General features: G+C 37.4%; 1 protein-coding gene across 2 annotated transcripts in view; it reads left to right on the forward strand.

Moving 5' to 3' along the window:
* RADX (RPA1 related single stranded DNA binding protein, X-linked) overlaps positions 1 to 19,502 on the forward strand; it is a gene marked incomplete at both ends in the record, with an annotated part of 66,951 nt that extends 47,449 nt beyond the window's left edge. For both annotated transcript variants that reach the window (XM_080909723.1, XM_080909724.1), the window contains 3 exons: positions 5,659 to 5,949; positions 7,562 to 7,729; positions 19,381 to 19,502. In XM_080909723.1, the coding sequence (XP_080765849.1) occupies positions 5,659 to 5,949; positions 7,562 to 7,729; positions 19,381 to 19,502 (581 nt within the window). The remainder of the gene's footprint in view (positions 1 to 5,658; positions 5,950 to 7,561; positions 7,730 to 19,380) is intronic.
* Between the last annotated feature and the right edge of the window lie 5,032 nt (positions 19,503 to 24,534).

Raw genomic sequence — 24,534 nt, forward strand, 5'->3', positions numbered from 1 at the left:
AAGTAGTCTAATGACTAATGACATATCAAAGGACTAAATCAATGAAGGCTACCATACTATAGGAAGAATCATGTAATTTTGAAATCAAAGCAAATACTTTTGAAGATAATAAACAGAAAGAATTGCATGGGCTCTCTTTTCATTTTGAATTTTACTCTGCTGGCTCTTTGGAGAACAGGTAGAAGCCAACCCTATGGGCAAAGATTCCAGGATGTGATGATGAAGGCCAGGGATATATAGTTGTGGTTATAAAAATGAAGAACAAGAAAGGAAATGAGCCATAACTTCGAAAATGTAACTGATCTAGATGTTGATGGGAACCAAAAGTAGGAAATAGGTCAGTGCTGATGCCTTATCAGGTTCTCACACTTTGTCTCAACTGAAGAGATGAGAACTTCATCAAAGCTTAGCAGCCATGTCCATTTGCAAGGGTCGAACTAATTAAATACCATAGTCAGGGCTTAGAACAGCAGACACTTTTTTAGACACATTCTGGAACTAAAAGTTATTCAGGTGGGTTAGGTTTCTTCTGAGTCCTCTTCCCTTGGCTCGGGGATGGTCTTCTTACCATCTTGATTCTGTGCCTAGAATTGTTGTAGCTGAATCATAACATTATGAACATCCTCAGTGAGTTCCACAATGACTGTTAGCCCCACCAAAGAAGGGTTCTTAACCCCCATTTTCATAAACATTTGCTGTTTATTTTCTTTTTTTTTAATTTAATTTAATTTTTTTTTTTTTTTACTTATTCACTATGTTGGCTCTGTGGGTTTTTTTTATGAGAATTCTGCTGTAAAGCACATTTTTGTGCTGGCCAAGCTGGTTCAGACTTGCTTTTGTGTTTCTTTCTTTTGTCATGCCTTTCACCCATTTTGTTATAATGGATCTCATTGTGAAACCTGGGGCCATTCTTTCCTCAAGCACTCTTGCCTTCCCTTCCTTTATAACTGATAACATCAGCTCTGGTCAGCCTAATGTTGCCACACCTGTTCCCTAGGCCCAGGTTTACTGATCTCAGTTCCCTTTGTGTTCCTTAATGGACCTCCCATTTTGCTGACTCTCTTTTTGCCTTCTCAAAAATACCATTAAAGTCCTTGGCTAAATTCTCTTTTTCTGTAATTGTCGCCCTTCCCTGCCCTCCCCCCCACCCCACCCCCCCCCCCCGCCCCAGCCCAGTGAGTTTATTTGGTTGATTTTTATTATTGTAGTACTTCCTCTTTGATATTTTGACTGGTCCAAGTGCTGTTTCTCTGGTTTAATTTCGCTAATTGCTGTTATTTTTATATTTTGCTGTTTGTGACAACAGTGATAATATAAAATATGATGCTATTAAAAATGTCATGAAAAGAGAGAGAAAAATTGGAAGGCAAAGATGACCTGGGAGGAACTGTAAGAGGGGAAGAATATTATCAAAATATCTTGCTTGAGAAAACCTTAATAAAAACATGGTGAAGTGCAAAGAGGAAGATAGCTGATGTTGACCTTTGACCTCCATTCATTCATGGGCTAACACATCCCATCCCCCTGCCATAACCTAAAGAACAGAGAAAGAAGAAAGCTACATAATAATGAACAAGGTGTCAGGGACCAGGATCCCACACAGTAAACCCTGGCTTCCTTCTGTACCTTTGAATCCTGATCCACCTACGGAGGGCCAGAGCAAAGGCAACTAAAAGTCCATAAAGCTTGCTTGCTGCTCTGAAGTTGTCTGTATCTGGACTAAGAGTTCACATGCTCTGAACTCTAGTTGTTCAGATTTCTTGCCCAGACCTGACAATTTTTGCTTAATTTTCTTTATAATGAAAAGCCACCAAGGGATAGATCCACTGGTTAGACATAAGTCCTCATTAGTAACTCACCTGTCAATGAATGGAACCACTAGATGTTAAATCTTAGTCTTTGGAGACATGGGAAAAGCATAATAACTACCACAAATTTAAGAGGCTCCGAATAATTTTTTAAAGGTTTCTTGGCTGTTCTTTCTTTATTTCAATGTATACCTACTATTACAGCTTGATAATTTGTAACATTTCTTTCTTCATGATTCTGTTGTAAACTAGGTGGATATTTAAGTTTACTTCTTGTATTTTAATGCTTAGGGATTGATGTCTTTAAATACATTTAAATAGTGCTTAATTTATAAGTTGTCTGATTATTGGCATAGTTCCAAAATTTACCATACCAAAGAATATATATTTAAAGCACTTTAGTTTTCATACATGTTCCCTATCTTCTATTCCATCACTCTCACTGTGGATAACTGGTTTTAATTATTTCTATTTTAAATGGATGAGGTTTTGTTCTGTCTGTGTCAGATCCCCTCGAACTGAAACTGAGATGCTGTGGGTTCTGGGAACCAAACCTGGATCCTCTTCGAGAGTAGCCCATGCTCTTAGTTAGCTACTGAGCCATCTCAACAGCCCACATGGATAACATTTTAATTTGTGTAGTGGCACATCTTTTTGTTTTTCACAAGATAAACAAATATACTTTTGTATAGTAATTCTAGTGGTGTTAAAGCTAAGCACACACAATTCTAGTTTATGATTCTTCATCTCATTTTTAGAAAAACCTAAATTCTGAATAGATTTTTCCCCAATTTTCTTGGACATGTAGTTATTCACAACTTGTAACTGCCAATGTTGCCTGTACTTATTTCATGTTTACTTGTTAGGAATGTATTATATTGAAATGATAATTTCCAGTAGGAAATTATAATCTGAAGTTACTAAAATAAAAAATATAGAGCAAGGTTTTTGGGGAAAATTTTATAAAACATGTAAACCCTGATATACCCTGTTAGCCTTTAATAATACATTGTCTGTGTGTGCACGTGTGTCTATATGTGTGTGCGAATGTGTGTTTGTGTATGTATGTGTGAGACTTATTCCTGACAAGTTCAATAATATAATATTTCTATAATGTAAGATAAATATTTATTTTTAAAAGATTAAAATACCATATGACTTGTTCCTGCTGTGGGAATGCCCAGTACAGTTTGGGTCACTGTTACTTGCTACTGTTCACCTTGTTCTCTTAGGCATGTCTAACAGCACACCTGGGTCTCAAAGTCACGAGCATGCCTCCGCCTTTCAGTGCTGAGACTATAGGCTTGTGACACTGCACTCATCAACTTTCTGCTGCCCTGGCTACTTTATAGGAAATTTCATAAAACCTATTAAGATCATTTCCCAAATTTTCTATTTACTCTCATTTTTTTTTTTGGATTTGAGATATTCCTTACTTTTCATGTGTGATTTATTTGTTGATCTATTTTATTATAAATCATTGTCATGGGAATATCCATCAGCTTGATTTTGAATTTAAAATACCTCTCTTGTGGCACTGCAGTGTTCTGGTTTCCTGTCGACTAGAAGTATGTGTTCAGTTTCTACAGCTTCCCTTATAACACTATCTTTCAACATATAATAATATTTTCAGTATATCTCCAGCTCCTCCTTAAAAACCAAGCGCGGTGGTTGGCTTGTGGATACAGGGTAAACATTGAAGGTAGTAGTGCTAAAGCCTTGTTGCATCTCTGTCTCATCAAGGGTTCTTGTGCTAGGACAGAAATCAACACCAGACATAAGCGACTGCAAAGAAGCAACTTGGCAAACTTAGTTAACTTAAAATTGCCATTGCTCATTAAGTAGCTTGCTTTAGCCTGTAGAAATGACAACACGAGTATCCTATTTTTAAATCTGTGTTTTGTTCTTATTTTAGCACAAATGGTGTGTTAATTCAATCAAAATATTTGTGCCTAATCCTTTAGCACCATGTCTGATGTTTAATAGGTACATTAATTGTTGAACGAATGTTGTAACTTATACTCTGCTTTAGAAACTAAACATACTGGTTGTACATAGACAATACATTGGCCCCTTAACAGCAAATACGTTTCTTGTGAAATGGCTCCCCCAGCCAAGCACTTGTGCTGTGAGTCTGACAGGCTGAGCTCAGATTCCTAACACCCACTTAAAAAGAGAAGCAGAGGAGCACATACCTGTAATTCCACTGCCATGAACACATAAACACATAACCTGGAGGTTGCTGGCCAGCCCGTCTAGATGATCAGAAGGTTTCATGTTCAGTTAAAGATGCCATTTCAAAAAATAGGGTGGAAAGCAATATGAAATGTTGACGAAATCAGTCAACATTACCCTCTGATACATGTATCTGCATGCACACATGCACAACTTCAAATAAAAAATAAAGAATACGAATAGATACCTCTTTAAAACATTTGATTGCATGTGCGCACACATATGTGCACACATGTAGAGTTCAGTGGACAATTCATGAGAGTGGATTGTCCTTTCCACCATGTTTTGTCCTTGGGATTGAGCTCAGATTGTCGGGCTGCACAGCATCCACCCTTACCCACAGTGATGTTTTACCTCAATTTATTTGCCTCTTTCTTTACCATATGCTATTTGTATCTGAAAGGATTATTAGACATACTAAATGTAATATTTTTGTAGGAGAAATGATATTAGAGAAAAAGACTGTATTTGTTCAGATCATGTTTAGCAGAAATTAACAGTTTTATTTTAGGTTTGAATTCTACCATTAATGAGTGATTTCTGTAGTTACCTGTAACCCCAGCCCTCAGGAGCCCAAAGGCAGAATGATCAGAAGTTCAAGGCCAGCCCCAGTTTAATAATGAGTTAATAGTCCATCTTGGACTATAAAAGGCTTTGAAATGCAAGCTATTTTAGAGTGCTTCTCTGTTTCTGTGATGAAACACTAACCAAAAGCAACTTGAGGAAGGAAAGGATTTGTTTGGCTTACATGTGAGAATCCATCCATCATGGAGAGAAGCCAAAGGCAGGAAGCAGAAGGAAGGAACTGAAGCAGAAACCAGAGAGGAATGTTGCTTATTGGCTTGCTTCCTCTGGCTTGCCAAGTTATCCTACAGCCCAGGAACAGCACTGCCTACAGTGCCTGAGCCATCCCCCTCCAATTATTAGTCATGGTAATTTCTCACAGACATGGCTGCAGAGCTGTTCAGTCTGGACAATCTTCTTGAGATGGAGATGCCCTCAGAATGCTGACCCATGGCAAGTTGACAATTGAAGCTAAGTGGCACAAACAATAAATAAATTGTCAAGAAATTACCATTGTCATGAATTTGATTTCACTTGGTTGTATTACATAAAGCAAAATAAACATGTTTATTTAAGAGCATTTGGAAAATGTATAAATACTTTTTAAAAAGATAATTATGAATCTCCATAGTTCCAATAAATGGGAAAGTACATCACCCATTATTTTGGAGAAAAAATATTTAGAAAGCTAATTTAATTCTCTCTGAATTAAAAAAAAAACTTCACACATTTTTAAGATTTATTTATTTTATGTAGATAGTTATTTTGCCTGCATGTATGATTGCACCCCATGTGTGGTTGGTACATGCCTAGGTCAGAAAAGGGCATTTTATCCCCTGAACCTGGAGTTATGGACAGTTGTGAGTCATCATGCAAGTGCTCAACCCAGATCCTCTACAAGAACATCATCTTCTAGCTACTCAACTTTCATTTTGTCAGTGATTCTTAAACCTGGTTAACTCTTCCTTATTAATCTATCCTCTTTAATGTAGTGAGTACCTTGATTCAGCTAGTGTATGGGCCAACTGTGACTATCTTGTATTTTGAACAGGTCGAGAAAATTCAACTGCTAATGCCCCAGGGAAGTCCAGAAGAATCACAAATGATAAATGGGAGAGTCAGCTGTGGCGAGACAGGAAGTTTAGCTTGAGAGACCACCTACATTATGGTCACGTCGATCCTGAAAGTATTCCACGGAAATTTATTTTGGAGCATGAAAAATTTCTCACCCAGCAGTTTAATTCTCAGCCTGCAAAATACGTACCCCCAGAAAGAAAGCCCCCCAAACTCGATGAATTTCAGAGTGCCCGAAGCCTTGGACATTTTGAAGTAACCATCCTAGGTAGGTGAACTTCTCTCCTTCATGAATACTATTAATTTCATGTATTTTCATATTTAAATATAGTTAGAAGTTAGCCTTTTAAAATATAAATAAGCAACCTCTTCCATGTACAAGTCTAAGCTGGGGGCGGATTTCTGTTTGGTTCAAACTAAATGAAGGGAGCAGTAATTCTGATATAAAATAAAGCTCAGATTATGGGCTTTTCAACAATGACAAGTCCTTGGAAAATTGGGGGAATATGTGTGTGGGAAGTAACAGAGCTTTCCATTACCCATGACTGATCTGCCTACTGTCTATTGATCTTTGTTTCTAATAGTGTCAATGCTAATGGCCCTAACTTTTTTCTAGCAACGACTTTTTACCATTATCCCTCTGCCCCTTCTTTCCTGTTCTCTCACGTGTAAATATGCATGCTGTAAAACATACAAATATCCACTGACAATGAGAGACTTAATTTTCAGATAGTTTTCACTAGACTGTGGTGTGTGATCTCTTCAGGTACTTTATCAAACTTAGTTTTATATCTAGGAAACAAAAGCCAAGCCAAGATTTTCCATACGTCACATAAAGTAACCATAGAAACAAAGAGTCATAGAGAAACACAGGACTGACTGTTTTTCTTCCTTTAGCGCTACAGATTGATTGAAACAGACTGACTGTATGTCTCAGCTGACTCATATGTAGTTGTCACTTTTTATTAGCTTTGGCTATGAGTCAGCTAAAAGCAAGAATAGGGAACACATATTTGTCACGGTGCTCACCAGATTGAATCTATGTGAGAAGTGGGCTATTTTTATATAAATGCTATCTTAACTGTTTTCAAAGATGGTTTAGAGGCAAAAGATAAGCCTTTTGTGGATTTTTAAAAAAGGATAAATGTAGGTATCACTAGATCCATAGAGATAACCAATTTTCCACCTTTTGGCAGTAATTTGCTTTGAGTTTCCTGGTATGAAAAAGGGCATTCTTTTATTTATTTGGCTGCATGTTTAATTTTAGAGCTAAAGAAAACATGCGTGCCTTCAAATCTCACATTCAGGCTGAGTACAGAGAAGGCCATAATTAAAACTCAAAATTCCTGATTCTCTCAACCACTTTTGTTTCAGGGGAAACAAACTTTGAATATAAGACTAGTAAGGTTTTTTAATTCAAACACTATTCAAGTCTAAACATACCATGTAATGTTATCATATAATTAACATGGTTACAAATGGGTTTTTAATCTTTAACTAGATTTATTTTCTAAATATATGAAAATACATCAGAGATAGTTGATTCCTACCTTGACCTTATATATAATCACTTGTAACAATGAAGCATGGCTAAATAAATCCACAACTGAGTATATTTCAACATGTGATATTTTAAGCCATAAATTCTGCTCTTTAATGGTTTGACATAACACAGAGATAAAATATATAGAACTAAGATACATTTTTTATTTATGTATTTAGGTCATCATGCAGTTGAGTTCAGTTCCCAGTATGTCCACAGGTTTTTACAGGTTTCAAACTATTTGGCACACGTTAGGTAGGATCAAACCAGGAAACTCAAAGTAGCAAAATATATTAAGCTGCTGAACATTTAATAATGCATGGTATTTCTCTCACAGGTTTGAACCAGGAGATTGCAATCGATGTTGCATTTCTACCTATGTATTCTCCAGAAGATGTCCAAACATCTCAAATAGACACGTTTTTGACCTGCATGAATTACAGCTGTGTGTATCCACCAGCAGCACCTGTCAGTGGAAGGTTGCCAGATCCAAAGGCAGTTGCAGGTGACTATGTTCTTTTTATTTGGTTAAAAAATTATACTATAAATGACCCTAACATTTTCTTTTTTTTAATTGAACAAGTTTATTTTTAAAATGAGAGATAAATGTACAGAATTTAAAAGCTTTTTTGCATAAAAGTTTATGAATACATTTTTGTCAGTACTTGATTTTTTTAAAGGTTTGTTAGTATGCATTAAAATCTTACTAGTTACAATGAGCATAAAGTACTTGTAAAACAAGATGTAACCTGGAATTAGTCAAAGTTTTCTTGGTGTGTAAAGATTAAGCATAATGATTTTTCTTTTTTTATTTTTTTTTTTTTTGGCCTTTGTTTTTCTTGAACTTCATATAGTCTGTGAGTTGTTTCTGGGGTGTTCAGAGCTTTCTGGGATTAGTATCCAGTTATCAGTGACTGCATATTATGTCTATTCTTTTGTGACTGGGTTATCTCACTCAGGATGATATTCTCTAGATGCAGCCATTTTCTTAAGAATTTGGTTAAGTCATTGTTTCTGGTGGCTGAGTAGTATTCCATTGTGTAAATATACCACAATTTATGAATCCATTCATCTACTGAAGGACATCTGGGTTCTTTCCAGATTCTGGCAATTATACATAGGGCATCTATGAACATTGTGGTGCATGGGTCTTTGTTGTATTTTGGAGTATCTCTGGGGTATATGCCCAGAAGTGGAATAACTGGGTCTTCAGGTAGTTCAATTTTCTGAGGAATCGCCAGACTGATTTCCAGAGTGGTTGTACCAGTTTACAACCCCACCAACAGTGGAGAAGTATTCCTCTTTCTCTGAATTCTTGCCAGCATCTGCTGTCATCTGAATTTTCGATCTTAGCCATTCTGACTGCTGTGAGGTGGAATCTCAGGGTTGTTTTGATTTGCATTTCCTTGAGGAATAAGGATGTCCAGCATTTCCTTAGATGCTTCTCAGCCATTCGATATTCCTCAATTGATAACATTTTGTTTAGCTCTGTACCCCATTTTTAATAGGATTATTTGATTCTCCGGTGTCTAACTTCTTGAGTTCTTTGTATTCCTTGGATACTAGGCCTCTATCAGATGTGGGGTTGGTAAAGATCTTTTCCCAATCTGTTGGCTGCCGTTTTGATTTCTTGACAGTGTCCTTGGCCTTACAGAAACTTTGCAATCTCATTAAGTCCCATTTGTCAATATTTGACCTAAGAGCATGAGCCATTGGTGTTCTGTTCAGGAAATTTTCTCCTGTGCCTATGCGTTCTAATGTTTTCCCTAGTTTCTCTTCTAATAGATTCAGTGTACCTGGTTTAATGTGGAGATCTTTGATCCACTTGCACTTGAGCTTTGTACAAGGAGATAAGAAAGGGTCTATTTTCATTCATCTGCATGCTGAGTGCCAGTTGGACCAACAGCATTTGTTGAAGAGGCTGTCCTTTTTCCATTGAATGTTTACAGCTCCTTTGAAAAAAATCAAGTGACCATATATGTGAGGGCTCATTTCTGGATCTTCTATTCTATTCCACTTATCCACGTGCCTATCTCTGTACCAGTACCATGCAGTTTTTAACACAACTGCCTTGTAATGTAGCTTAAGGTCAGGGATGGTGATTCCTGCAGATGTTTTCTTGTTGTTGAGGATGAATTTTGCTATTCTAGGTCTTTTGTTATTCCAGATGAAATTGCACATTGATCTTTCCAACTCTATGAACAATGGGTTGGAATTTTGATGAGGATTGCATTTTATATGTAGATTGCTTTTGGTAAGATGGCCATTTTTATAATGTTGATCCTTCCAATCCATGAGCATAGGAGATCTTTCCATTTTCTGAGATCTTCCTCAATTTCCTTCTTTAGAGGTTTGAAGTTCTTGTCATACAGGTCCTTCACTTGCTTAGTTAGAGTCACACCAAGGTATTTCATATTGTTTGTGACTATTGTGAAGGGTATCTTTTCCCTAATTTCTTTCTCCACATGTTTGTCCTTTGAGTAGAGGAAGGCTACTGATTTTTTTGAGTTAATTTTACATCCAGCCTCTTTGCTAAACTTGTTTATCAGCTGTAGGAGTTCTCTGGTGGAATTTTTGGGGTCACTTAAGTACACTATCATGTCATCTGCAGACAGTAATGTTTTTACTTCTTCCTTTCCAATTTGTATCCCTTTGATTTCCTTTTGCTGTCTAATTGCTCTGGCCATGACTTCCAGTACTATGTTTAATAGGTAGGGGGAGAGTGGGCAGCCTTGTCTAGTCCCTGATTTTATTGGGATTGCTTCAAGTTTCTCACCGTTAAGTTTGATGTTGGCTATTGGTTTGCTGTATATTGCTTTTATTATGTTTAGGTATGGGCCTTGAATTCCTGTTCTTTCCAGGACTTTTAACATGAAGGGGTGTTGGATTTTGTCAAATGCTTTCTCAGCATCTAGTGAGATGACCAAGTGTTTTTTTCTTTGAGTTTGTTTATATGGTGGATTACATTGATGGATTTCCTTATATTAAACCATCCCTGCATCCCAGGGTTGAAGCCTACTTGATCATGGTGAGTGATCATTTTGATGTGTTCTTGGATTTGTTTTGCAAGGATTTTGTTGAGTATTTTTGCATCAATGTTCATAAGTGAGATTGGTCTGAAGTTTTATTTCCTTTTAGGGTCTATGTGTGGTTTAGGAACAAGGGTTATTGTGGTCTCGAAAAATGAGTTAGGTAGTGTTCCATCTGACCCTATTTTGGGGAATAGTTTGGAGAGTATTGGTATTAGGTCATCAATAAATGTCTGGTAGAATTCTGCATTGAACCCATCTGGACCTGGGCTTTTTTTTTTTTTTGGTTGGGAGGCTTTTGATGACTGCTTCTCTTTCATTAGGTGTTATGGGATTATTTAGATGGTTTACCTGGTCCTGGTTTAACTTTAGGATCTGGTATCTGTCTAGGAATTCATCCATTTCCTCCAGATTTTCCAGCTCTTACCCTTTTCCTAATGGTAGAGTTTTTATTTTGCCTTAACTTGTTTGACATGTGTCCCCTGTATAACATAAACTTGAATGTCACTTCTATATAAACTAAATATCTTGTTTCCATTCCAGTGAGACACAGAGAATATTTTGTGATTGTAATTACTTCATCAGACTGACAGAGTATGTGCATGGAGTAGTGTAAACCTTCCCTTTTGCCCTTTATCTTTTCCTGTATAATTGCCTCAAATTATAAAAACCTTAATAATGTACTACAGTATTAATTTTTCTCATAAATGTTCAGTTATTCAAATGCTATTCACTCCATTCCTTCAGGCCTGCTAAGAGTATATGTCACCCCAACAGTGAAACTCTTTAGCCAATTATGTTGCTTCATGAAACACCAACTTTTTCATGCTATACCTCTAAACTTAAGTCTGCAGTTATAGGTGTCCTGTCCATTCTCTTGTTGTTTCTAGTCCTTGTCCAAGTTGTTCTAGTTGTTTTCATTGAGCTCAACAAGATAATGCATTTAAAGAAGTATCTGAGAAAGCCATTTATTCCAAGTTTCTAGTGGGCCCCTTCAAGCTGATGAAGCTCTAGAATCTCTGTTGATTTTTGAGCATATCTTATGGACGCTACTTGATGATAGAACTTGACATTCCTTGTTGGGAAAACTCAGTTTGAGAATATAATTTTATGAGATTCATAACTCTTTCATTTAGAGAGGATTTGTTCATTAGCTTGCAATATCATATCCTATATCACAACTCCTTAAGCTCTCAGTGGTCCTAAATTTCTTAACTAGTTGAAATATTTCTGTACTCATATTCTTTTTTTTTCATGTCTTATCTACCCTGTCACATGCTTTCTGATATATGCATATGTAATTATTATACAATTATAGGTCAGAGTTCCCACTTATCTGCTCATTGCTAGTGTGAGTATTCTTCCAGGCACCATTAGCATGGTCACAAGAAAAATACCTGGTACCAGTCTGCCAAGTAGTTAATATTTGAACATGAAGGACACACATCACTAGAGGAGAAAAATGAGGTAGTAACTAAAGGCAAAGTGATTCATTGTCAGTGGAATGGCACATTTCTATAATACGGCAGTAATAATATGACAGTGCTAAGTCTGTGCTGATCACTGTGCCTGGCCTTTCAACTCATCCTCATAGAGACCCCTGTCAATGTGAACTCTGCTTTCCCCTATTTACAGGTAAAGCACATTGAAAATCAATGTCTCACCAGCATGAATAACAGCTATAATTCGAATCTGAAAGTTTGCCTGATTCCAAACTTTCCCATTACTTTCACATTTCTAGCATGAGAGATCAAAATAGGCTTAGTGATATAAAATGGTGGTTAATGGGATAACCATGGTTTTTATCTTTTAAACACTATCAGCTATTTTCTTTTGAAGCACAGAGGCTATGCACATGATTTAAATTTTTTTAACAATTACAGAAAAATTCTGGGTAAAAGTGAAAGTTTCCTTTCAGGTCTTCCCACATCCAGCCTTTCTTACTTATTTATAACATGTTTTCATACAACAGCATATACTAATTATAATTTCCTATCAAATAAATGCATATAAATTATATTCTATGGAATATAGTTTTATAATTAGCTTTTCTCCCTATAACACATATTGGACATTTTTCATACTTGTATAGCAAGAACTATTTCATTCTTTTCAGAAAGAACAAAATATGTGACTGTACCAAAATTTGCTTTAAGGGCTCCCTATTGAGGATATCTCCTGAGCCTTACTGATACAGGTTAAGATGCTTGCTGCTAACCATCAGACTGAGCACAGGGACTCCAGTGGGAGAGTTAGAGAAAGGACTAAAGGAGCTGAAGGGGTTTGTAACCCCATAGGAAGAACAACAATACCAACCAACCAGACCCTCCAGAGCTTCCAGAGACTAAACCACCAACCAAAGAGTACACATGGAGGGGCCCATGACTCCAGGTGCATACGTAGCAGAGGATCTCATTGTCTGGCATCAATAGGAGGAGAAACCCTGGGTCCTTTGAAGGCTCTTTTCCCCAGTGTAGGGGAATACCAGGGTGTTTAAGTGGGAGTGGGTGGGTGGGAGTGAGAGCATCCTTACAGAAGCTGGAGGAGGTGGATGGGAGAGGAGGGAACCAGGAAAGGAGATAACATTTGGAATGCAAATACATAAACTATCCACTAAAAAAAGACAAAAAAAGGAAGGATGTTTAAGACTTGTACCAACCAGTCAAGTCATGTTGGCTAATACCTTTTACCCCCAAAACTCAGCATGCTAAGGTCCAAGGATCTCTGTGAGTTTGAGGATAGCCTGTGTACATAGCAAATTTTAGGCCAGACAGCTCTAGAGATCTTGTCTTGATGGTTTGTTTTCAAATGATTTTTCTGTTGCCAAATAATATTGCACCAAGTATGCAGGTATACATGTGTATGCATATATGTGTGTAGACATGAAATCTTTGTATAATTATACAACTCTAACTGTAATATCAATTCCAAGAAGTCGGTAACTCAAAAGGTAAATCCATTGAAAACTGTAGTAAATTATTGTAAAACTGTTCTCCAGATGGCTATATTAATTTAATTGGCAGCAAAGCAAGGGTGATATTTCACTAACACCCTTGTGAACCCTAGGAATTACTGGGCTTGCTGATGTTTTGCCAACCCTTGGGAGAAAAGTAACATATTATCTTATTTTATTTTTCTTAATTATTGTTGACACATGAATTTACTTGTAGGGGACTCATTTCATGGCACATAGAAGCCAAAAGACAACTTGCAGGAGCCAGGTCTCTCCTTCCACCTTTTAGTTCCAGGATAAAACCCAAGTGAGCACACTTGAAAGCAAGCACTTTGCCCACTGAACCATCTCACTAGCACACTATGTCTTTCTTATCTTAAAACTTCAAATTTCTTGTTAGCCAACTGTTTACTTTTGTCTTTTCTGGAAACTTCACTGGCTAGCATTTTAAATGTTAAAATGTTTTTTTTTCCTATGAACGTTATTCATCTTATTAACATGGGGTTGTCTTTCCACATTGAGAAAATATCCTTCATTGTATATTAAAAATACTTTTTAACCAGTTTGACATTTTTTCAAAGGGAGACCTGCCTTGATATGTAAGTAATTTTCCTCTTAAGTAATCAACTATATCATGATTTGTGGTTCTTCATTTTATGTCCTATTCAAAGTATAAATCTGCACTATTGGCCCGGCGGGATGGCTCATCCATAAAGTACTTGCTCTACAAGCATGAGAACTTGAGTTCAGATCACTAGATCTGTATCCATGTAAAATCTAGGCTTGGTAACAGAGGTGGAACCAGACAGGTCACTGGGTGCTTAGCGGCTGGAGAGTCTAACCTAATTAGCAAGTACCAGGCCCCAGTGAGAGAACCTCACAGGTATTTTGTCTCTAGAGGAAGGACACCTACAGTTGACCTCTGGCCTCTACAGACAAATGCACACATATGCACATGTACATACATATACCAATTCATTGTTTTAGATGTATTTTATAGTCTTCTTTTATCACACATATATTTTTAATTATGATCAAATGCCAGAAATGTAAGCAGTAATTCTCATTGTCTCTTCTCTCCAACACCCATAACTGTCCCACTCTCTCTACGCATTTGCCTATTATAGATATTTCATTCAAATAAAAATTATACAATATTTGCCCTATTATATCTGACTTGTTTGACTTAGCATAATATTGTCAGGCTTTATTCATGTTAGAATATGTATCAGTATTTCATTTTATGGCTGAATGATTTCTCATTGTATTATATATCACATTTTATTTATCCATTCATCTGTTAAATTTCTAGTAATTTAGCTTATCTCCAAACTTTAATATTGTGATTCTACTATGAAGATATATATGTGGAGAGAGAGGGGGGCGTGTCTTTGAATCCATGTTTTTAGTATTTCCAGTGCATATAAATACCTAGAAATAGAATTACTGAATTATATGGTATTCTTTTAAGTTTCTTTACGTTAAATCTCCCTCACTTCCTCTTCCTCCCATTCTTCCCCTATTTCTCCTTTTCTTCTTTTCTGGGCACGTGGGGGTGCCTCCTCAGTATTTTCAACCCTGGCACTTCAGGTCTCTATGAGGCTAGGTGCATCCTCTGTCACTGAGGCCAGACAAAGCAGCCCAGCTAGAAAAACATATTGCTTGTGCAGGCAACAGAATTTGGGATAGCCCTGCTCCAGTTGTTCATACCCACCTGAAGACCAAGCTGCACATCTGCTACATATGTGTGGGAGACCTAGGTCCAGCCTGTGTGTGTTCTTTGGTTGGTCGTTTAGTCTCTGAGAGCCCCAAGGGTCCAGATTAGTTGGCTATTGGTTTTCTTGTGGTGTTCCTATTCTCTGAGGTGCCCACAATCCTTCCTCCTATTCTTCCATAAGAATACTTAAACTCCTATCTACTGTTGGGTGTGGGTGTCTATATCAGTCTGAGTCAGCTGCTGGGTGGAGACTCTCAGAGGGCAGTCATTCTAAACTCCTGTCTGTAAGCATAACTGAGTATTATTAATAGTGTCACAGATCCATGCTTGCTCATGGGATGGGTCTCAAATTATTGATTGTCCTTTCCCTGCTCCATTTTCTGTCCCTGTATTTCTTGTCGACGGGATAAAGTTTGGGCTGAAAGTTTTGTGGGTAGGTTGGAGTCCCTATTGCTCCAGGGGGGCTCCTCCTTGGCTACAGGAGGTGGCCTCTTCAGGTTCTATAACCCTAGTTCTATGGGGTCACAGCTAAGGACATACCCATTTATTCTTGGGTACCTTCCTATTCCAGGTCTCTTCCTGGAGATGCCTCCTATCTCCCCACCCATGTCAGTTGCAGATTGTAAATGATATTCTTATGCATACATTTTTGAGGAGCAGCCAAGCTGTTTTTCATTGCCAGTATTCTATTTCACATATCCAATGAGCCATATATGAAGGTTTTAGTTTCTCCACAGCCTTACCAACATTTTTCACTTCTTATTGTTTTGTTTAATTTTTAATTAATTACATGTTCATTTTAAAATATTGTCTGCATGAGCACATGCACACTCACCATGTCACATGCATCCGTGTCATGGTGTATATGTGGGGGTCAGAGGATGACTTTCATGAGGTAGTTTTCTTCTACTTTCTGGATTCCAGGGATCAAACTCAAGTGATCAGACTTTCCTCATGTACCCTAATCCTTTGTGTTCTGTTTTGTTTAGAGCTGTATGAATATGTAGGAAGTGGTATCCTTGTAAGTTTAGTTCTGCATCTTCCCCTATGACTAATGATTTCAGCATCTTTTCATGTACAAATGGGGCTCATGTATGTCTCTGGAGAACTTTCTATTCAAGTACTTTGCTCATCTCTTAAATTTTAGTGGAATAACTTATCATTAATATGACTTCGTTCTTACATTTAAAATTTTTAATCGATTTAGAATTCATGTGGAGGGTAAAATAATGATTTTGCATATATTTTACAAATGATTAACCATTTATCACACATCATTTAACAAATCTAGCTAATATGAAATCTTGGTATTATTTTGATCTTGAAGTTGGATATATATATATATGAAAATATTATGTTAATGTGTCTATTGAACATATCTATAGTGTAACACAGAATTTTCACACTTTGATAAAAGACTTTATTCTCTGGGTAGTCAGGGTTTCCTGTATTGATTTCAAAGACAAGAATTTCTACACTGTATGGCATTGTAGATTGAACTGTGCTGCAGTTACAAAGCAGCTTGAAAGTCACAGTGACTGAGCACAATTACAGCTTCTTTCTTGCTCAAGTGTTATGCAATCAGTCAGCAACTCCCTTCTTATGAACCCAGCTTGCTTCCTTCTTGTAGCTAATGCAACAGGAGCAAATAGATTCTAGAGTTGTGAAGGCAACGAAAGAAATGGAGGCCAAATTCACTTTTATTTACTTTGTACAGGAAATAATGTATCAGCCCAACTCATATTCCCATTTGCCAGAACTGTTAACATGATACCAGTAAACTACAGAGACCAGGACACTTTCTCTTCCGCTGTGACCAAGAATAAGAAGCACTGGGAACATGTGGGGCTTCCTTTATCACATCTACTTCATACATTCATTTTCCTGAAATACATGATTCTAACAACTTCATGCAAATTTACAAAAGTTCATTTTATATAAGTAAAATCCTATAGTCTTTCTTCAAAGGACTTCTTTGATATAATATCTTAGGTTTTACATTAGAAGGGTTTCCTTTAGTTAAATAAAACTTAATGCTGATATATTAGTGTTTTCTGTATGTTAGCCACCATTCTCCGAGCTTTATGTGTATTTCATATGCAAGACAGTCTATGATACACATACTAGATATGCAAATTTGAGGGTAACTTGTCATCTATTCAAAGTATAAGGTAACTGACTAAATCAGCCAGAGAGAACTCCTCAGTTCTGTTATAGATGGTATGTAAATCAGGTATAAAAGTCACTATATCATAGATTTGGTTTGTTTCAGTTAGCATCAAATATAAAAGATCTTAGAACCTTTTCAAAGTATCTGGATTAATGGTCCTTCACATGTAAAGAAGATAATTATATAGTATTAGCAATTATTTGGCATATTTGTTATTTTTTTGCACAAATTCGACTCATTAATTAGAGATGTGTGTGTGTGTGTGTGTGTGTGTGTGTGTGTCTAGCAGAGGAAGATCTTCTGTTGAGATATTGAAACTTGAACTTTTATATATCCCATCTAAGGCTCATTTGATTCTCTTAGGCATGTTGTGTGCTTTCATTAAACAAAAAACAAAAACAAAAACAAATGAAGTGCCTGGATTTTAGTACAGTATCTATGGCATAAGAAGTGGAAAGCATATGGTGCCATATGTGTGGATTAAAACATGGAAATTTCACTATTACTTCCCAATGCTTTTATTATTTTGTGTTTAAAACTATTGTCACTGAACTTTGTTATTCACTTAGCTTAATGATACTTGTCTAGTGATTTGATAGCTTCCTGAAAATATGAGAGGCAAAACATGGAAGAAAGCAAACCAAACTATTTCCCCCAAATTTTTTAATTGGCTCTGTGCCACAGACTTCATCATGTAACCTGGCCATTTTTAATGCTGCCTTGGACTTCACTTCTTCTTGAAGTCTGTCTGCCACAAATGGATAATCGTAGTCTTCTGAGGCCTTCTCAGGCCATGTGGCAAACCCCTGGGTGTGCGAATGGTTATCTTACATAAGATCATTTAAAGGAACTTGTTCCTATATATATAATTTCTCAACTTCTTGCAATCCTGGATTTATAGTCTATTGCTTGTTCTAACTGCATTTGTATCACTAATACTTAATATTACATACTTTTAGGAAAAACCTCTTTTGGGAGGTTGCCACAGCTATGAGATCAGACAAAACTGGGTAGAATAAAAGCAAGCTCTATTTCCATTGTTGAGGTAGCAGTCAGATACAGCAAAACACAAAGGCATCTGTGAGTGTCTTAGTCAGGGTTTCTATTCCTACACAAACATCATGACCAAGAAGCAAGTTGAGGAGGAAAGGGTTTATTCAGCTTACACTTCCACATTGATGTTCATCACCAGAAGAAGTCAGGACTGGAACTCAAGCAGGTCAGGAAGCAGGAGCTGATGCAGAGGCAATGGAGGGATGGGATGTCACTAACTGGCTTGCTTCCCCTGGTCTCCTCAGATTACTTTATTATAGAACCCAGGTCTACCAGCCCAGGAATGGCATCATCCACAATGAACTGGGCCCTCCCCCCTTGATCACTAGTTGAGAAAATGCCTTACAACTGGATCTCATGGAGGCATTTCCTCAACTGAGGCTCCTTTCTCTGTGATAACTCCAGCTTGTGTCAAGTTGACACAAAACCAGCCAGTACAGTGAGAATAAATTCTGCACTGGTCCCTTTAGTCTAGCAAATCAACCATGGATAAGAACTGCTCTGCCAGTCATCTGGAGTGTGAATGGTAATGAACAGGCAGTTTAGGATTCCCAAGCATGCTCAGAGCACTAGACAACAATTTCTTTCTTCGTCAATATTTATTCTGATTGTTCTAAATATTTGTTTAAGTTCTGCAATTTGGCATATATTGACTCTAAGAATTTTGCCAAGTTATACTATGCATGCTTAGAAAGACAGAGATCTGGAATGTCCTGTGACATTTTTCAGTGACACCATTTTTTCATAAAGTTTCATGAGAACATACAAAGCTATGCTAGTTCTAAAAAATACACTTTGGAAAAATGCCTACCAACATGAATATTTACCTATAAACATGAATATAAATGAAATCAAAATATTCAAGATGCATTAATAGTTTGCTTTTATCCTTGTAGATTTTTTCAAAATAATAACTGAATGACTATAAAGATAAAATAAGTCATCTTTTGTGCTTTTTAAAATCTAAGATGTTTGTAGATTTGCTTTATGTCACACATAAAAAAAAGAAAACCAAATATTCTGAGAGATGTGTGTAACAACATTAGTGACTATATATATATATATATATGCGTGTTCTCTGTCTGGAGAAATTTGGTACATGTATTAATGAATTAGAAAGATTAAGTATGCTGTTAATATTGTAAGGAAAAAAAATCATCCGTTTGTGTGATTTTAAACCCAAGTAAATATTTAACCACTTTACAGTACTCACCATCTGGTTTTGCACTTTTAGGTGACATTGTAAAGGCAGCGGCTGACCTGGATAGAGTCCATGTCGTCGGTATCTTGGATATCTGTAATCTGGGCAACAACAAAGCAGAAGTCTGTTTGCAGAAAATTTATACTCCAGAATAGGCTTCTTAAAGATTGGTAGATGAAATAATTACAGGTTATATATAATATGCTGCTTTAGAGATAATTTATTATTTTCTTGGTATTTTCATCAGAATATCACATGACCTTGAACGTTAAGTGGTCTTCAGTTCATCTTGGAGCTCTCACTTCATATTAGATTCATTATTGAAAAAAAGTCATCGAGTCAATTTTATGTGTCAAAAATGACTTCACTTGTTATGTGACTATTATCTTAACTTGTAACAATTTATGCTTTACAGTTCCTTCTGCAAAGTGTATTTTTATTTCAATGTCTCAGTACAAGGTATCTTGGCTTATACAATTTAACAGCTTTCTGATTTTATTCACATACAGTGATAAATCTTGCATTGCAAATTTAAAGACTAAGTTATCATTCCCCTAAAGTGACCATCTCCATTTCTTGTAAGCAGGGTAGTTCCTGTCATGTTCACACACATGGTTTGTAATAATCCACTTGTCCCCAGTCTCTGCATTTGCTATTAAGTGAATATGCTGAATGGTCATAAAAATTTTCAGCCTTTTACTGTGATTTCCAATGCCTTGAAGTTTGAAGTGTTTTGACCAGCGTGTCATGTTAAATTCAGAGGCTATGGTATATCTACATTCTTACTGTGTTCGTTGGTAATTTCAGTATATGCAATGTGATTTTAAACTGTGAAATTTTATCTCACACAAATATTTCTGAAATGCTTGTGTCAAAGGTAAAGCAAAGTAACTAGGGAATTTGTTTCAGTCTGGTTCTCGACTATACTGTGTCTCAAAGGTAAATGGTCACTCTTCATTTGTAGACAGGTCTGACACTCGTGCCACTAACTAAATGAACCAGAACAACTAACAAGACAAATCTGATTGTAGTTGAGGTATAAGGAAATACAGATCAGGAAACTAGATTTCCTTATAGCCCTATAATTTTGTGATGTCATGTGCTATGTGGTTTTAATGTGGTGGGCAGCCTAAGAACTTAAAGGTGTACTGTATTTTGTTTATGAAGGTATTCAGTTTTCTTCATAACTGTATTGAATGATTAATTAAAACTGTGATTTTTTGTGCTACTAGTTTCAGAGTGCTATTAAATATGTTAAAATGCCATAACTTTTGTGGTCTCCTGTCTTATTTTTAACATAGTTCACGTGTTTCTCTATATTGAAGGGCTATATATGTGTTTGAAGGTGATCCAAGATGATTTTCACATGCAGGCTTGAATACTGTTGTTTTAAAATAGAATTTGGGGGTTTGGGTTAACTTATTACAATTTTTAAAAGGTAATTTGATGTTAGAGCTACATCCATAATGGGAAAATATTAACTGAAAGCCAAAGGCAAAGATATAAAAACTGTGTACAAGTATGATTTCTGTTCTTATATTGAATGGAGAATAACTTTTTTAATTTTTAAAGATTTTTTTATTTTTAATTTTCTTTTTAATTATTCACTATACATCCCACTCGGTGCTCCTCTCCCAGTCACCCCCCTCACAACCCTTTCCCTATCCTACATCCTCCAAACCCCCTCTCTTCTGAGCAGGTGCCCCCAACCCTATTAAACAACTTCTCTTAAATATTTATATACCAAGGGCTAGAGCTGGAGAAGTGGCTCTGTAACTGAGAACACTTATGACTCTTGCAGAAGACCCGGGTTCAGGTCCCAGTACTCACATATTAACAACCCTCTGTAAATCTAGTTTCAGAGTATTTACCCCCATCTTCTAATTTCTGTAAGTACTAGGTATGCATGTGATACACAGACATATAATGTGGACAAACACTAATACATATAAAATGGCATGGAAAACATGCTATCTGCCAAATACATATTTATACTTTATTTTCATTTTTTAATTATATGGGGGGTGTAGGAGGTAGGGACACATGTTAACAAAAGAACCTGCATGTGTAGAGTCCAGAAGAGAACATCAGATTTTCTAGACTGGAGTCACAGAGTGAGCTGTGCATGCTGGGAAACATGCTGACGCCCTCTGTAAGATTAGTGCTCACTCTTTATATCAAGATCTCTCTCTAGCCCTCTTCCAAATATATTTTCTAATTTTTTTCTCAGACTGCTCCTAATTCACTTTGCTCATATTTAGAAAAGGATTTTAAAGAACTTTGAAATTCGTATTTGGTGATGATGACCAGTAGGATTATTAGTCATTGACTAACAAGTATAACCAATTCTTATCTTTCCTTTTAAATTAATTTTTAGTTTAGCATACAAAGTCATGGGTTTCCCTGTGGCATCTTCTCATTTGTTCTCATTTGTTCCCCTCCCCCACTGCTCTTCCTTGTACCTCCTGTTACCTTCCTTTTTTTTTTTTTTTTTTACAAAGATAGGGTCATTTATTCATGTTATATTACTGCATTTCAAAGGCAAAAATACAGCTGTCTGTTCTCAACATCAAGGTCAGAGACCACCCCCAGCCCCAATGGTAAATACAAAATACATACACAGCATCACAGGTCTAGAGTGGCCCAGTGGGCAGTGGAGACCCTGCCAGGCTAAAGGGCAGGGCTTTTCTTTTGCCTTCCTGTGCCTCTGATCTTTCCCAAAGGCCACACTACACAGGTCACCAACAAAAATATAGACAGAAAGGCACAGCATGTGACACCAGGGTGAGAATTCCCAGGTGAAGGAAACGTTCCCTATCCTCTCAATCCTCCTGTCCCCAATGTAGTTGCTAACAATAGCATTCCCTGGGCTAGGCAAATGCCCAGGCCTAACAGTGCCTTGGGTGCGCCTTGGGCCCAAGGTGCCCCAAAAGATGCTGGAAAGGAGGAAATGGAAGACAACTTCCCTTGGTTCTGAGAATGGACCACACATTTGACATGAACAAAACCCAACAGGAACAGCATAGAGAAGGCAGAGGTTTGCTTTAGGAGAGAAAAGACGTAACACACTCAATGTGTCTGTGGTCTCCCTTCTTTTAAGGCACTTTGGAAAAGTCAGGATCTAGGGACTGAAAAAAACAAAAAAAAACTTCTCTCAGTGCATCCAGTCTTGGTTTTAAAGGCCGTCTAGAGGCACGGGAACCAAAGAGAGCACAGATTTTGCACGGCCTGGCTGCTTTGGCTGGGGAAAAGAGTTTCTAACCCACACATAAAAAGGCTTCTGGAGAAGGCAGCAAGTTAGAGACTGTGGTGCTCAAAGCAATAAAGGCACAGGCAGGATCGGGGCCGGCCTGCACACTGCCTCCATACGCAGGGCTGGAGTCCAGGCTGCCACAGCAGAAAGGACTTCGCTCTGGGATTAGATAGCTGAACCTTACAGTCCCAACCCAGGCTTCCTCTTTGAAGTCCTCTCAGCCTGAGGGTCTGAGTGCCTGTGGCCTTATCATCACAGGCATGGCACACCCCAGGCTTGTGAATGGCACCTCATGGGGTTAGCCTGAGCAGTGGGAGCACCTGCTAAAACCCTGAGTGGTGATGAGGGCTTTATAGGCACCAGGATTCTCAGGAAGAACGGGGATGGGTTCAGGTAAACTTTCCAGACCTCTAATTAAAAGGCACATTCATGCAGGAGAACGAATAGTCTGACCCTGAGCACCACAGGAAACGTTGGGGAAGGAGAGGAGAGGAGGAGGGAGAAGGAAGGAGGAAAGCGAGAACTGATTACTTTGGGTGGGTCAGAGAGTGTGGTGCAGAGGCTGGAGGGATGGGTAAACAACCTGGCTGCTAAGATTTTTCAACCCCACAGCCTAGGGCCATGAGGGGGTCAGTTCTAGGAGGTTGAGGGTCCTTCCACCTGCCCACCTGCGGGAGTGGAGGGCAACAGATGCTGTCTCCCAAGTTTCTGACCCAGAGGTCTGGCAGGATAATGCTGACCTGTTCCTTTAGCAAGGGATCTGAAAATATTTTTGCTCTTTACAAAACCTGGCCTGCAAGCTAAATCAGAGGCTCCTTTGTGACTACTACAGTGTGCATTATTTTTTCCCCTAAAAAAGATTCAATCCCTTCCCCCACATTTAAAATACCACAATAAAAATACATAGGAAATTCAAGTTTATATAGCATGCTGAGAAAAATAAAGTCACAACTTAAACACCCAATAGCCATTCCAATTTGGATCAGCAGAAAAGCAACCTACGGCATAATCAAAACGTGATTTATTCTTTAAAATATTACAAACTGCTTCTAAAAACAAAACAAAACAACAACAACAAAAACCTCTTTACACTCAGAAATGAGACAGGGATCTGGAAACAGGCCACGTAAGTGCCCAGGCCCCTGCTCTGAGGGCAAGGCCTTGGAATCCACACACTTCCTGTTACCTTCCTACTCAGCCCTTAGCACTGCCCCTCTTTTTTGCTATGTCCTTCATTATTCTTCAGTTCCTTACCTCTCTTAAGATCTCATCCTAGCACCTCATGATTTCCTTTCAGTTTTGTGACTTACACACACACACACACACACACACACACACACATGCACACATTTTAAATATATTTTATGTATGCAATAATTGTGATATTTTTCTGCATTTAGTATATTTTGTTTAATGATAATTTCCAGTTGCATTCATTTTCCTGAAAGTGTCATAATCTCATTTTCTCCATGCTTATATAAAATTTGTTGTATGTATGTACCAAATTTTCATTATTCATGAAGAGATACCTAGGTTGCATTTCCTGGGTTCTATGAATAGTGCAGCAGTCAGCCTAGCTGTGCAAGTATCTTTTGGTATGAGGACTTAAAATACCTTGAGTGTATACCCTAGAGGAGTATATCTGGGTCACAATCATTCTATTTTTATTGTTTTGAGAAGGCTCCATACTTATTTCCATACTGGCCACACAAATTTTACATTCTTACTAGTAGTAAGTACTTGCACTTATTGAACATCCTTGCCAGTATCCATCGTCATTTGGCCTCTTGATCATGGCCATTATGGCTGGGAGAGCTGGAATCTTCCCATAGTTTTCATTTACATTTTCTTGATGGCTAAGGTCGTTCAAAAACTTTTGAGCATCGATGTTTCTTATTTCGAAAACTATCTATCCAGATCATTGCATCGGTTGT

The sequence above is a fragment of the Micromys minutus genome (genome assembly GCF_963924665.1).
Source record: "Micromys minutus genome assembly, chromosome: X".
NCBI lineage: Eukaryota > Metazoa > Chordata > Mammalia > Rodentia > Muridae > Micromys > Micromys minutus.